Source organism: Serinus canaria, chromosome 1A (genome assembly GCF_022539315.1).
Source record: "Serinus canaria isolate serCan28SL12 chromosome 1A, serCan2020, whole genome shotgun sequence".
Taxonomy (NCBI): domain Eukaryota; kingdom Metazoa; phylum Chordata; class Aves; order Passeriformes; family Fringillidae; genus Serinus; species Serinus canaria.
Window position 1 is genome coordinate 61,139,544 of NC_066314.1, and position 15,809 is coordinate 61,155,352.

General features: G+C 45.3%; 1 protein-coding gene across 1 annotated transcript; it reads right to left on the bottom strand.

Annotated features, from left to right (window-relative positions):
- Positions 1-3,241: 3,241 nt before the first annotated feature.
- On the bottom strand, positions 3,242-14,838 carry SVOPL (SVOP like). The gene is made up of 11 exons (XM_030238284.2): positions 14,767-14,838; positions 14,538-14,662; positions 13,200-13,263; positions 11,688-11,813; positions 10,215-10,343; positions 8,759-8,832; positions 6,439-6,641; positions 5,797-5,908; positions 5,331-5,412; positions 3,765-3,854; positions 3,242-3,412 (listed from the first exon to the last, which is right to left on the bottom strand). Exons 1-11 carry the CDS (start codon positions 14,836-14,838, stop codon positions 3,242-3,244), a joined length of 1,248 nt encoding a protein of 415 aa, XP_030094144.1.
- Between the last annotated feature and the right edge of the window lie 971 nt (positions 14,839-15,809).

The following is a 15,809-nucleotide window of genomic DNA, read 5'->3' on the forward strand; positions in this document are numbered from 1 at the left end:
GGGAGCATGGAAGCAGTTCTTGCTGCTGGAGAAGTCACCAGGATTAGACAAAATTCCCTTCAGAAAGCGCTGGCAGGATCAAGCCAGTCCTGTCCCCAGCTGCTTGGGAAGCTCCCAGTCCCTCCCAATGGCAAAAGAGAGGGAAATCACCTCGTGTGGTGGGACAATGACACGAGAGCTGTGGGGGAGACTGGCAGAGACTGGAGAGGAAGTGCAACAGCAGAGCTTTCCAAAGGAACGCCTGCCAGATCAACCTCCAGAACCTGTGGAAAACATTTTCCAGCTGAGTTGTGTGTCCATCTATTCCTGTCTTCCACTCACAGACCTTTCAGTCGTGGTCAGGAGCTGCTCTGGATGGAAGGTTCCCTCTTTTTTAAGGCGTAAACAGATAATTAAGACCTTTCCATGATTTGGAAGCATTTTTAGATACAAGAGACTTGGATTTAAAAAAATCCATAAATAATTTACCAAATATTACCTAATTCTGAGAGTTGATTTTACAGACTTTTTTTTTTGTTTGTTTTTGTTGTATCAAGCAGAGCCTTCAGCAAGTGGTTTATTAAAATTTCGAGCACTTTTCCAGCAAGACTAAGTTGACAGCCAGAATAACAGAATCAGGCCCTGGTGTGGTGCTGTGCACAGAGCACTGAAGATACTCCATGCCTCTTTGCTGTGTACATGAGCTATGAGAAAAAGGCCTGGTTTTGCCTCTCACCTGCTGAGATCCTGCCTACCTGTCTTTGTCATAGGGTGGCACTGCACACTAAAATATAGAGGACACTCCTAAAAAATACTCAGTTGTGTTTGCAGCAGGCCTTTGACATAACTTCTGATCATGTGGTGTATTTTTAGGCTGCCCAGAGTATTTTTTGTTTGCTTGCTTTTTAAAATATTGCTGTTGTTGCTGTTTGGTTTGGTTTTTTTATGGAAAGTTTTAACTACCTGAAGAGAGTTGCTTGTACATGATACCATCCCAGAGTACCAGGAAATAGAAAACAGTAAAGAGAAGGAGCAGAACAAAATGGTGAGGGAGACCATTATAGCAACAGAAGTGTGATCAGTGCATGCTACAGTAGCAGAGAATTGAAAAAAATAAAGAGGCACTGCCACCACAACCTGAAGTCCTGAAGATCCAACTTCACACTCAAGTAGTTCTCCTAGTGGAAAATGCTGAGGAGAGAGGAGTGAATGTACTCTGCATCTAGTTACTTACCTGTCTGCTGTAAACTGCTTGAGAATCTCTCTCTTCAAATAATCCACTTGAAAAAGTCTGACTCACCTTTCATTTTGTGGTCTTAAATACCACCCTAACAATGATCAGAAATCATCACTGCAGTGTGGTTTGAGATCCAAGTTTTACTACTTCCATGCAGATGTATTTGCACAAAAAGTTGAGGAAAGTACTACATCCTTTCAAGCTGCTATGGCAGAGACTGGACCTGCTTTGTGTATTTCCCCCCTTTACCTCAAATCACTTAATGATGTTCCTCTTTTTTTTTTAAATATTATGTATGGAGTGTCAGTATTGATAGCACTAGAAATCAAGAATCTCCATTCTACTTCCCAGGTAGGGTAGAAAATATCTGTTTATTGAATCATAAGAAAGGAAAGGTCCTTGAGAAATTTACCATTTGTTTACACAAATCATAGTTCTTACTCTGGTTGCATTTTTTTATAATGGAGAGAGTATGGAGAAGCAATGAACATCAAATGCAGCTCGCAGGAAGTGACAGATTCCAGGGGTTTGTTTTTCTTTCCTACCCAATCCAACATCAAACATTCGCTCTCATTTTACTTGCTAAAAAGAGGGAAAGAAAAAAAAAATACAATAAATTAATAAAATGCACATAAACCCCAACAAGGATGGATATGGAAAATAATGTGTTTGGCTATGTCCCAAAGGTCTCACTTCTGACAGGTAATCCTGTGTTTGAAGGGATGGGTTTTTTGAATTCTGGTTTGGAAGCCCTCCTAAACTAGTTTGATCAAACATCTGCCATGCTCTAAAGAATACGGATTATTAAGAATATGGCTGCTACAGAATATGGATTATTCTTGGCCTATTGTCACCATCATATTTATGTAATATCATATTATTATATCATGTTGTCATATTGTCGTCATGTCATATGTCATGTCATGTCATATGATTATATTATATTATATTACATTTATTATTACATTACATTATATTACATTACAATATATATCTATTTATTCTATTACATTATACTACATTATGCTACATTATATTATATATAATATTATATATATTACATTACATTATTCTATATTACATTATATTACATTACACTACATTATATTACATTATATTATTTATAATATTATATTACATTAGACAATATGATATATATGATATATATGATAGGATATAATATATATAATATTATATACAATATAATATATATTATATATTACATTACATGATATGTTGTATTATATTGTATTATATTACACTGTATTATATTTTATTAAACTATATATTATAAATATAATACAATATAATACAGTACAATACAAAATAATAATAAATTAGCCTTCTAAGAACATGAGGAGTCAGATTCATTCCTTCCTGCCACAGGGAGCCCCAGAAAATCCCACAGCCTATGGTCTTGTGGTCTGTACAGGTCAGACTACAGAGTGACACAGAGTGGTGTGGCCATGCTGCTGCATGCCATGAAAATCTCCATGCTGGAATAGATGAATTTATTGGAATCACAGGACTGCTCACCACCTCCTCTCATTAAACTGGTGTGACTTGCACATTGGAGACTGCTAAATTTAAACTTTCCCCCTTATTCTTTGGGCTTAGTGTTTTGGCTAATTGCTTTATAGAAAACACAGATGACAAGGGTTTAGCTGATGGACTGATGAAGGGGCCTTGAATTTGATTGAGAAATCACTTTGGTAGTTTAGGTGCTCTGTGCGTCTGCTGTCCTCTCTCCTTGCAGCACAGGCAGACCAGAGCATGTGCCTGGGAGGCTGCACCTTCACGTCAGGATTGGAGAGAGATGTAAGGAGGGACTTGCACAAGCTAAAGCTCTCATACTTACATGAGGTGGCTGGGGCTGGCAGCCTGGCTTGTTCTTTCACAAGAAGCAAGTTTTGGGCAACTGGGATAACAGTGCTTGAAGCTGCTGCAGCAGTACATTCCTGTGAGTGCCTGTCAGGCTTGAGAAACCTCAGGAGAGCTGGGTTTGGATTCTGGCTGCATCATCTCCTACAAGTCCCTAACAGCATTTAGAGCCACAGGAGCTCCCAGAGTGGTGGTACCCACCTGCAGGGCCCTGCCCTTGGTCTCAATGGGCAGTGTGACTGCAGAGATGGCACAGATGATGCACACAGAGGAGAAGAGACACAGGGCTCCCAAGAAAGAAGCACTAATAAGAACCTGCAGGTCAAAGAACATCAAACAGGAACTTGTTGGTGTGGGAGGCTGGCACTTAATTAGCAATTAAGAGTGGACAAAGGGTCACAAGTGCCTGAGAGACTGAACAATAGAAAAAACAGTATCTTGTGAAGCTTAAGAGCTTTCAGAAAGTATCAAATACTAGTGAGCTGAACTCTGTGATGGGAGTTACTCAAAGTTGCACCTGGCAAGGACCACCCAAGCACTCTGTATATGGGGTTGGGAGGGAATTGATTCCATCCTCCCTTTTTTTTGGATGAATTTCAGGGACATCTCTGTATTTGATGGTAGTGTTCAGCACAATGTTTACCAGCATTATCAAGCATGCTCTTACTTGTGATATAAATGGAGCCACCATTGCTCCCACACGGCACAATGCCCCACTTGTCCCCATCCCCAGCGCTCGCATTGTGGTGGGATAAACCTAAAACAGGCCAGAGATAAATTGGATTAGTGCAACAGCAATCTGCAATATCTGTACTTTTCTTTTTCTTTTTTTATCAGAGAGACCCATTGTCTCTCTGGGCAGCTAATGGGATAAGATATGAAAAGAAATAAAAGCTCCCTTGGGCCTCATTTGAGCCATTAAAAATTTGTCATTTTTTGCCCCAAGTAAAGTTTTAGGGCAAGTCAAAGTTGGATGTGATTCCCCTTTGTTTAGCATTTGTTTAGTACCACTACCAGCTCTTTATTTCCTGCCTCTGTGATCAAAATCACAGAGGTTAGGTTGGATGCTAAAAGAAAAATTTTATTTATACTGCTGGGCCCCCCTGTATCTGGGAAGCAGGAAGAATAGATATTGTCTGCAGCATTCAAGTCTGCCTATTCGTTTTTATCAACAGCACCTTTGTTTAGAAAGAAGAAAAACAGATCAGAGTAAGAAATATTCAGGCTTAGAAGAATGTGCTTTGTGTCATTTATCTTTCACACCTCCCAAACACCTGTGCCAATGAAACACTTGAATGTGAATTTTACTGAACTTTTAGTCCTCTTAATATCAACAGATTTTAGCAAGTATATTCATATAAGCCTTTGTTTAAATACTTTACTGGGCCAAGCAAATTGAGTAGGTTATTCAAGAAGAGTCCAGGCACTTGGCTTAAAAGATTTTGATCATTGATTAAATTGTGAGTAGAATTGATTTATGATGTGGTTGTTACAGCAATGGTCTTTACATCAATAGCAACTTATTCAAAACTATGAAAACTGTGGTATTAAAGCCAGGTGCAAGTTTAAATATTACAGTGCACTATTAAAAGTGCAAGAGAGCTACTTCTGTTTGCTTTGGATCATTTTAGTCTATGAACAAGGAAATCCATTTAACGCCATACAATTGGTTTAAAAAAAAAAAAAAAAAACAAAAGCAAAAAAACCCAACAATTTATACTTAACTCACAGAATTCATGGCTCCAAAGTTGTATGAAGAAAAAGCTCTTTAAAAGATCAAAACCTTTTGCATACAGAACATAACAATTTCCATTAAGTGAAAAGAATCATACATATAACCGCATATACTACCTCATACAGCCCCTTAAGTGCTGAAAAATGTTCCTTTTAGTGGTAGTCTGTTTTCTCCCTGTGGGGGTTAAATAGGGGAAAGACTGAGGGTTTTGGAAGACAGTGCTACCCAACATCCTCAAAAATAAAATTTTATAGGAGCTGAGCGACTGCTGGCTTAGTAGGGCACTCCTCTTCCATCTACTCCTGTCATCTCTAAGCTGATTTTCTGATTCCTTCTTTTATCTTGCATATGAAAACACTGCAGCCAAGATGCCAGAGATACAGTTTTAGGAAGGTAACCCTTAAGGTTAGTCCATAAGCTAGCAGGCAGCATTCCTGGGTACACACAAATGGTATTTGAAGCCTCCAAGCAGCTCAACATACCTCAAGGAGAACCCACCTCTGCTGTGTAAATGTAGATGGTGTTGAAGTTGGCTGAAACCAAGGCACGCAGCATGAAGAGAAAGCCAACTGTGCCTGCACTGGAGAGAAAGCCATGTGGAGCAGAGTTAATGTCACCAAGCAGCATCAGCAGAGATGCCAGAAAGAAAGAAACAGGGGAAAAAGGGAATGAAAAATATAACTTCTTTCCAGTCCATGTTGTTTGCACATTTTTTTATTTTCTGGACTGTGCCAGAAAGCAGCTTGTTGGATGCTTAGGGGAAGCTACATGGGCTCAGTAGGACAAGTGAGCCCCTCTGCACATCACTGCACCACAGAATCTGCTGCCACACCTTTCTCAGGAAAAGGAGAGCTGGCCAGAGGCTTTTCTTAGACCTACAAGAATTACTGGCCTGACAGACTGGTGACCTGAGAATACCAGAACTCCCACCCTCAAACAAGACCCATAGTCTGAGCCAGAGTACCTTGAGGTGCAGATATTAAGGAGAAGAAAGAATAGAGCTGTACATCCCATGGTGATACACAGGCTTAGACGTCTTCCAAGGAGATTGATGCAGAGAATGTTCACAGGATTCACTGGAAATAAAAAGGAAAACCATAAAACATTTGATGATCTAACTGCAAGGATTGTCTGCCTTGACAGACCTTGCACAGTGTGACTCAAAGATACCTGTCTGCATGCCCAGTGCCTACCCAACATCCTGTAAAATGCACACACTCTATCATTCTCTTCTTGCACCCAAAGTTTGTGATTTTCCCCCATGCCCCTTCCGCTCAGATGGTGAAGCCTGTGCTTCTCTGACATTGGCTGTGCTGAAACAGGACACCAATGTCTCTCCTGAGCCATGCAAGGAAGGCACAGCCAGGTGAGCAGCCTGGGTGGTTTTGCTCCCTCTGCCCACCACCCAGCCAAACACCAGAGCCTGAGGAGTGTCCCACTGAGTGCCCTGCTGAGCCAGGAGCCACAGGCTCGTGGTCTGTATCCCAGAAGCTGCCAGCAGTGCCCAGTTCATGTCAGCCCCTGTCACCAAGTGCAGGCACAGCTCAAACCTTTGTACAGAGCACTGAGAGGGGGCAATGGCGGGGCAGGGATGGGGAAGGGTTACGCGCGATCTCCCCGGCTGTGCTGATGATCATGCTCTGGTAGGCAGCAGGCCCAAACAAGCGGCAATGGCACGGGCTGTGGCTCTCCTCAGAGTCATCCCTGGAGTCCTGCAGCGCTGGGGCTGCAGAGCCACACACAAGGTCCCGCTCCAGCAACTCAGCACTGGCCAAGATGACGCCGTAATAAGCAAAAGCTATGCCAAGCCTGTGGGGAGAAATGCTGCAGTGAGGTGAAGCTATGATGGGGAAGGTGAGGAAACTAAAATGCAGCAGGTTTGGGGTGCCCTGGAATCTCTGCTGTCACTGTCATATTTTATGCAAAATCCCTTCGCCAGGATTTGTCTCCTGAGAAGCTGAGAAGCCTCAGAAAAGAAATGTAAACAACAATTATCTGATTGCTTGGAATGTGGTTTGGAGGTTGCTTACCAACAGATGCATCTTTGATTGGTTCCATGTAAATTGTTTTTACTTGATGACCAATCACAGCCATCTGTTTCAGACTCTCTGTCACGAGTTTTTATTATTCATTCTTGTCTAGCCTTCAGATGTCTCCTTTCTTTAGTATAGTTTTAGTATATAATTTTCTTTAAATATAATATCATAAAATAATAAATCAGCTTTCTGAGAACTTGGAGTCAATTCTCATCTCTCACCTCGTCCTGGGGACCTTCACAACACTGCAACAATTGGTGACCACACTCTGCTGCTTCCTGCACCAGCTCTGCATGATGGAACCCCTTACTCTGAGCAGAGAAGTGGCTCAGGCATCCACCAGGCCACTGGTCACCTGTCCCATGGCACTCCCCTCCTTCCTACGTCCAGGCACTGCTCTCAGTAAACCTCACCCCAGCTCATAGCTCAGCTTTGTGTTGGGTTTGCATGGCCAGGTTTTGGTAGTCGGTTGGGACTACAGGGGTGGCTTCTATGGGAAGATTCTGGAAGCTTCCTCCATGCCTGACAGAGCCGATGCCAGATGGCTCCAGCTGCTGACCAAGGCTGAGCCCATCAGTAATACTGGTAGTGCCTCGGGCATAACATTTGTTAGAACTGGAAAAAATTGTGCAAGAGCAACAGCAGCCAGAGAAAGAAGTGAGAACATGTGTGAGAAACATCTCTGCAAACACCAAGTCAGTAAAGAATGAAAGGCAGGAGGTGCTCCAGGTGCCAGAACAGAGATTCCCCTGCTTCCCATGGTGAGGCACCTGTGCCACTCCAGCCCATGGAAGTCCACAGTGGAGCAGAGATCCACCTGCAGCCTTTGGAGGTTCTCATGCCAAAACAGGTGGATGCCTTAAGGAGGATGTGACCCCATGGGAAGCCCATGCTGGAGCAGGCTCCTGACAGGACCTGTGAGACCATGGAGAGAGCAGCCCATGCTGGAGCTAGTTTGCTGGCAGGACTTGTGATCCCCTGAGGGACCCAGGTGAGGGCAGCCTTGCTTTGTCATTATCAAGTAATTCAAAATACACCTGATCATAAGCAGGCTGAAAAGTAATTTTCACTTTTTTTATCCCTCCTGGCAGTTTCAGAAATGAGCAGCAGAATTTGGGCCACCTGGGAAGGCAGAGAATACTGGGGGGGATGGAAATGCAGACCTGAGAACATACCAGGAACTCCTGGGACAACTAGGAGACAAAGAAAGATAAAAAACCAAAAATATATTTTATACCATTCATAGAAGTCAAGGGGAAAAAAACATAAAAAATTCAAGGCCTGACTTCACAACATTTTGGGTCAATGGGTTCCCACAGACCTATTATTTATACATTTCCATTCCAGACAGCAAAGCCAATGAAACATGTATTACCCCTGCATACAGCTACTGGGAACACTGCATACGAAACCAGTCTCCTCAGTCTTAATTTCCCCCAGGGAGCAGCACTGGTAATGGTGAATGTGTTTCTGTCAGAGCCCTGTCTCAGCAGTTCTTTGGCCATCCTTGGGGAGAATAAGTTTTCCCCAAGCAGGGAAGGAGAGCTGCAGGCACACAGCTGGTGCCACTGCAGTCACGTGTGGGCTCTGCCCCGTGGCTCTCCCCTGGCTCCCAGGAGCTGCTCTGTCCTGAGGAAGGACTCATAGCACCATCCTGGAAGTCCAGTCCTTTTCTGCCAAAGTTAACAGCAACCAGTCAGGGTGTCTGAGGTGTGGTTTGAAACAGGACAAACCTATGGTGATTCATGTCCCTTCAGCTGCCAGGGACCAGCAGCCACCATCAGAGGCAGAGTAGTGTCCTGTTAAAGGCAGAGTCAATGGGAGAATTCTGCTTCCTGCACGCTGTCAACCAAGAGAATGGGTTGAAAAGCAAGAGACAAAAATATTTACCATATGATCCATATCTGCAAAGTGGTTCTGAGGTATTTGGGGTGGATGAGGTCCTTGAAACTTCCCCTTCTTTCCTGAAAATCATACAATAGAAATAGAAGTTTCTATAAAGGCATTTGTGAGAGCAGTTGGCACTCCAGGCCCTCCTGTGCTCCCCCTGTCTCCAGGCTGCTTGTGGCACAGAGAGAGTCACAGATGGTGCAACACAGCACCCATCAAACCTCCAGAGAGCAAAGCCCTACTTCCCAAACCATACCCACAGGAAGCTGCACTGCAAGGGATGGAGGAGGGGAGAAGAGAACATCCTGACCTCTCCTGGCCCCAAAGGACCCCCAGATCTGAGCAGTCTGGTGCCATTGCCTGGCCTGCTGCCCTCCAGGGTCCCACCACCAAGGGGAGACAAGTTCACAGGGATGGTGTGGGTTGACTTTATTTTTATTTTCCTCATCACTGGTTAAGCCTGAGAGAGGGCAAAACTAACAAAAGCCCTTCCCACATCCAATGTGGGTCCATTACATAAATTCAATTAAATTACAAGGAAGCTTTAATCCTAACTAATTCCAATACAATAGCAGCATCTTGCATGAATTGCTAAGGACAATACTTGGTGCCTGTGGGATTGAATATGCAGGAAAAAAAAAGATTCAGGAAATGGATTTAAAAGAGCTGAATAATTTTGAGGCCCTGAACAATGGATTTGTCTTATCTTCGTGTCTTGGGGGTCAAAGGAGCCACCTAAGTCCTTCCACCCACCAGTCAGCAGGGCTCAGACTGGATGAGAGGGGGAGAAGTCTGGGGGAACCTGCCCCCGCTGCAGCACCCACAGGTTTTTGGGCATTTCAGTCCAGCAGCAATCCACTCCTGAGCTGCTCATCTGCTTACAGGTACAGGTGGTGGTATCAGTGAAAAGCTCTCTCCTCCTTTGACCCTCTTCTGCTTGTCTGTGGCTCCACACTCAGGATCTGTGGTCCTGGGACACAGTGGACAATCCAGGCCAGGGGCTTAGAGAAGCCTCTGGGAGTGCTGGGTTGACCTCATGGCAGGGATCTTTGCAGCCTGCCCAGTCACAGCCCTGAGAGGGACCCCAGGGGACAGTTCCCAGATCTCATGGCAGAGGGAACACCCCTGCAGGATGGGCGGGTAATAAGGAACAGCATGCTTTGACAGTAGGTAAAGGAAGCAAATATTTTCTTAGCCCAATATTTTTCTGAGCAAACACAAACTAAGAAAGAAAAAAAGAGCAGAAAATTCCATTCCATTTGGAGGGCCAAGGTTACTCTTTCTCCAAAAGAAAACTGACATCTTCATCATTACTTCCAGCAGTTGTTTGGAAAAGAATCAGGCAAGGAGGACAAGAGAGGCAGAGCAAGATGTGTCTGGCAGTCCCACTCCCTCCCTGAAGCCCAGATGCTGACAGCCCTGCCTGGGATGGATGGGCTGGGCAGCCTGGACTCACCTTGGCAGGCTCCCTCAGCTGCCCCTCTGGCCCAGCTGCCCTGTTGATCCTGGCTATCCTCTGCAGCGTGGCCAGCGCAGCCCCCGTGTTCCCCGTGGACACGTTGTACCGTGCTGACTCTGGGATGAACTGCAAGCAGAGCAGGAAGCCCTTCTGTACCTCTCCTGTCCTACTCACAGCTTCACATCATGCCCAGGAACCTGCTCAGGTTGGCACAGGGCACTCCATGAGCTGGAGCAGCCTTCTGTCTTTCCTTCTCCCCAGCCATGCCCTGGGGTACTCTGTGTGCCCCAGCCCCCCGTTCCCCATGCTGGGGGGCTCACCCTGCCCAACAAATCCATTTGGTGGTCTAGCTCCCAGAGGTCTGCTACTAGATCTGGGTCAAGGGCTTGGGAAAGGTGAAAGCCAAAGACACAGGCTTAACAAAAACAATCCTGAATTAACTGAAATTCTAAAATGAGATGAGGCACATATTACTTGCTGAAGCAAGAGTCTTGGAAGGCACAACAAGGCCATTTTAATGAAAAGGAAGAAGTGGTTGAAATGTAACTCATCACTAGCATTTGGTGCTCTTTCCAAAATAAAATACTTTTTAAATTAAATGGCTCTATTAAAGTATAAACAATTACATCTATTTCACTCAAATATGAATTAAAGGCCCCTTTGTTAAAGGTCCGTCTAACTCTGTCTTTTCTCCTGGATGACAAACTTCAGCTATCCAAATTTTCTGGACAAAATAACCAGGGAAAGTAAACATCCAGGTTATATGGGTGTACATTCACAGCAACCTTACATTTGCCTGCCCAGGTAGCACCCCAGATGGAATTGTGAATTCACCCAGCTGCAGGAAGATCTTTTACATCTCTACAGCCTCCAGCAGCCACAGCTCAGCACTTCAGTGCCCATGAGCACTTTAGGCAGGGATTTTCCACACCACCCTCCACAAACCAGATTCTCCAAGGCTGGTTTTTCTGAAGCAGAACGAAGCCTGGGGAAACCTGTGGCTCACCCTGTGGTTTACCCTGGCACTCTGTGAACACTTCACTGAGGCTGCTTTCCTCAGCCCTAGAAAATGTTAAGACTGAAGGAGTGTACTATGCCCAGCATTAGACTGAAGGTATTATTTGTCATTTTTTTCATACACTATCTAGCCTGTCTTCCTCTTGGTGCCTGGCCTGTCACCACAATCCCTGGGTAGTGCTGGCAGCCTAGACACTAGAACCTGAGCTGCTGGAGGGCTACAGCAGACCAGTAAAGCCAGGCCATCACCAGCAAGGTGGCATCTCCCAGAAGCTGGTCTGCACCTCTGCTAGGACTTCAGGACCTTACCAAGCTGCTGTGTGAAAGGACTGAAGAGGAGAAAGGAGAACACAAGAAGAGCCCTAGGATGGAGGGGCTGCAGGGCAATGGTGCCTGGGGAGACATCAGGGCAGTGGTAGTACAGCAGGGAGTGGGGAGTGGAGATATTCCTACCTTGAACACCAGGATCAGAAGGATGCCAGGGATGGAGGCAATTCTGATCAACCACCGCCAGCCGATGGTTGGGTTCACCACTGATGCCAGGCCAATGATCAGCAAGGATCCTGCCAACCAAAACACCTTTCCAAGGGAAAGCCAGGGGTTAGAACATGAACAATGATTCATTTATTTTCTTCCCTTCTGGTCTGGTTCTGTGGATAGATGGGGAACTGTGCTAGGGAATACTGAGGTTCTACTGAGCCATCTTGTGGCTGTCTGAGAATCTGGGCTTGGGTGGGAGGAAAAAGGGAAAGACAAAAGTTTGGGGGAGGACAGTGAAGGTAGTCTTAAAAACTAATAATTTTCTGTGGACACAATTGTACTTAAAGCCACTGCTTTTGTCCTTTCAGTCACATCTCTGCTAATGCTCATGTTCATGAACTTTCCTGTTGTCTAGGTCTCTGCAGAGAAGCAGGAGATTTACAGGCTCAGGATTCAGATTTGCAAGCTCAGAAGGCAAAACCAGGTCAGATTTCCACTGCTGAAAGTTGGTGGCTCTCTAGTAAACTCAATGCCCAGCTATAACAACAGTGAAACTAGCCTCTGATCTGCAAGTACATTTCTTTCTGAAGTTCACTTGTTGCCATTAGGAGACACATCCCTTTCCAGGGGACCACCCAAGGGAGATCAGCCACAAATCACAAAAGCTGTAGCAAGTTCATGAATATCCTGTGGAAATAACAAATTTCTGGGGAGAAGTACAAGATTGTTCGTCCATAAATTTTTGTGCTTCTGATGACACTTTGGTAATGATGCCCTGGGATCAAGGAGGCTGCAGTGAAAGGTAAATTATCCCTGACACAAAGAGTTTGGTTCAGTAGTGGGATGAATTTGTGCACTCAGAGGTGTCACCACTGATCATCTGCACATGCAACAACTGCCCACTGCAGAAGTCTGCAGTAAGCAATGACCCAGCAAGTGGGCACAACCCTCCCAGCATGTATCAGGCCAAATTTAGGACTATCTGTGCTAACCCTCCTGTGCAAAGCCCCTGGCAGAACCTGAGCAGGGAGAAGAGCAGATTAGGACCTCACCGGGGGAGTCACTACATAAACCACTTGTTATCTCTGGGGGTCCAAAGGGGAAGAGGGGGGAGACACCTCATCTTGGAGTGGGCTGTGAATGCCACCAGTTCCAGTGCCTGCCAGTCCATCAGTGCTGGCCCCATTAGACCAGGTAGTCCCATTGTCAATAGGACAACCAAGAGTCTGGGTGTCAACCATCACTCAAATTCCCTATAAAATGTTTGGAGCACCAAATCATTTGAGAAGATACTGCCTCTCTCCTGTGTATGTCTTTAATAACACAGATGCCACACTCTGAGGTGCAGGAGGCAATGGACATTCACTCAGACAAGTGGGATTAGTTTGGCAGAAGTGATGTGCTGGAGACATCGCTTCCAAACTGTGGTGGGACAAATCTCCTGGGACTTGAAGGCAGAAGAAACAGTGATGTGCTCACTTTTACCTGAGATAAGGGCAACATGTATCCCCGATATTTGGTGGGCAAAAATTCCGTTTTTATGATAAGTCTAGCAAAAGAGGTAAAAAAAAAAAAAAAGCAGAAACATGGTTGCAATGAGAATTTCCATACAAATCAAGTAACAGTTCAGTTCAACTCATTAAATGAATACCATCCCTCTTACCATCCCTCTTCCACCTTGAGCACCCAGAGACAAGGAATCCCTGTCCAATATGCCTCCCATTCCAGCACCAAATTACATGCAAGGGAAACACAATGCATGAATCCTTTCCAGCCCATGGCTGTTGGATACAAGCAGGTAAACACTGTAGTCTATACATCAGGAAACCTATGGGTGACTGAGGTGTCAGCACAGACGTAGATATGTTCATAGAAATGAACATTTTAGTAAAGGGGTTTTTTTCCATGAAATAAGGAAAACCCTGTTCCACTTTTTAAATGGTTGGCATGCCCTTGGGGCATGGGGCTCATAGCACAGGTATCTCTCAAGCTCCCCAGTGTGAATTGTGTTTCCTTAGCTGGACAGGGAGAGAGAGGTGGGAAGAGACCATCAGTGGCTCCTTCTGTCTCAGCCAGTGAAGTTTTATAAAATGTTCAATTTCCTTCCACCTCATGAGGCTCATGAGCAGCCTCCATGGCCAGGGAATGGGGGCCCTTCTGTGAGGGAGGCTGTGTCAGCAGCTCAGTAGATGTACGACTCAGGTGCAGATGCCTTCTCCCAACAGCACCTCTCTCCCCTATGTCCTTTCCTTCAGCAAAGGGTTTTTGGGTCAATGTGACCAGTTTGGGGCTTTCCTTTGTGGGCAGCAACCAGGCTTTGAGACACCATTGATGGTGCTGAAATGTTTCATTTTTTTCCATAAGAGAGTCAACAAAAAACCCCCTATTTTTCCAGGCCTCTAGTGAAGTTGTTGTTAATATTGTGAATTTTTCTTCCCTACATCCTCCTTTCTGCCCCAACAAGTCAAAAAACTTAATTTCAGTGAGAACATTTCGTATAATTCAAAAATAATTTCTACTTAAGCAGAATAGTTGTGACTTTTTTGTTTTTTAAAGGAAGAAGCAGCCTTTACTCATCTGTTACCTGTTTAATTGTTTTTATATGTTCTTAATAATCCTTCTGTCACCAGTTTAATGTAAACCAGCTGCCCCCTCTATTCCAGTCCTCAGGAGTCCTTGGGAACTGCAAATTAGGTCAATTGACTGGGATTTAGTGAAATTTCAGAATGGCTTTTTGTTGGAAGGCGATGTGGGGATTTGGTCCCCTTTCCCCTTGCAGCCCCTCCGTTACCTTCTCTGGGAAGGCGGCTCGCACAGCCTTACCCTTGCGCGTGGCCCGACACGCCACCTCCCACCATGGCCCGCAGGAACACAAACCAGATGTAGGATGGGGCAAACGAGGTCAGCAGGGAGAAATAGGCTGCCCAGAGGAAGGAGAGCAGCAGGATCTGCAAAAGAGCAGGAACTAGGGTCATTAAGGCACAGGCTCAGCCAGGTGTATGGCTCCCATGGAGCACAGGAAAAGGATGTGCAGCCCCCAGCAGTCACTCACCTTCCAGCGGCCATATCGGTCAGCCAGGAGCCCGAGTACTATGCTGAACACCATGTAGCCAAAAAACACCATCTGAGGGGAATTGGAACACAGCTGTGGAGGGTCCATTCCCAGCTACAGGGGGCAGCTCTGCTCTTTGAGCTGCGGGTGAGCTGTGTGTTCTCAGGGCAGCAGGATGAACCGTGGCACCCGGAACCACAAGGGAGAGGCTTTCAGGGGATGGTTTCCTTTGTGTAGGCACTCACTGCTGCAACCCTCAAAGCTGGGGGTGGGTGGCAGGGTTTTCAAAATAAGAATGTGGAAGTGGGGATTTGCTTTGGCGTTACTTGCTCTGGGCATGGACATCTGCTTTCATCAGTTTCATTTCTGATGTCTGCAGTTGTGGCACTGTTCTTGTCCCTGTAAAGAGGCCCTAGGAATTTGTTTGGTTTGCTGGGAAATGTGCTTTCCAAAACCCATGGTGGTACCCATGACTATGGCCACTCAGTGTTTCACCTGCCTGGGGAGAACATGAGTCACTCACTGTTGTCACTAAAGCCACCTGCCAGTCTTGGAGCTGCCATTCGCATTGGATGAGAGGGGACACAACAGCTATCAGCATGATCTCCATGGCTTCAACCACCTTTATGAACAAGTTGTGTGTGTTAGCAAGAAAGGAAACCACAAGAAGCCCACAGGGAAAAGACCCTCAGTCCTATAAGGCCTGTAGCCATGGCAGTTTCGCCATTTCAGAACAGTCCTGTGAAGGGCTCAGACCTCCACAGTGGTCTGAGCCCTGTGCCTGCCCCTCTGGGAGATCTTGGTTTCAGGGAGAAGAGGACAGCAAGGTACACCTAGAAAGCAGGTACAGGTACACTATGTATCTAGGAAGTTCGGAAAGAGTCATCCTTGGCAGAGAAGACTCTTACTCTGCTGGGTTATTAGAAGATCTTTAACTATCTCTGGAAACCAAGCTGCTTGGTTGGCTTCCTAGCTGTGGATTCAGGCATCTAACATGAACAATTAAAACTGTTTTTGGTTAAAAACATCATTGCTTCATTGGC

What these genes read in the sequence shown, in the direction of transcription:
- SVOPL (XM_030238284.2), bottom strand. Translation starts at nt 14,838, where the DNA reads ATGGTGTTTTTTGGCTACATGGTGTTCAGCATAGTACTCGGGCTCCTG. An exon ending in TTCTGATCCTGGTGTTCAAG is followed by an intron (nt 10,344 to 11,687) that starts GTAGGAATATCT and finishes CTCTGCTTGCAG; the next exon opens with TTCATCCCAGAGTCAGCACG. An exon ending in TCTACATTTACACAGCAGAG is followed by an intron (nt 3,855 to 5,330) that starts GTGGGTTCTCCT and finishes GGCCTGTTTTAG; the next exon opens with GTTTATCCCACCACAATGCG.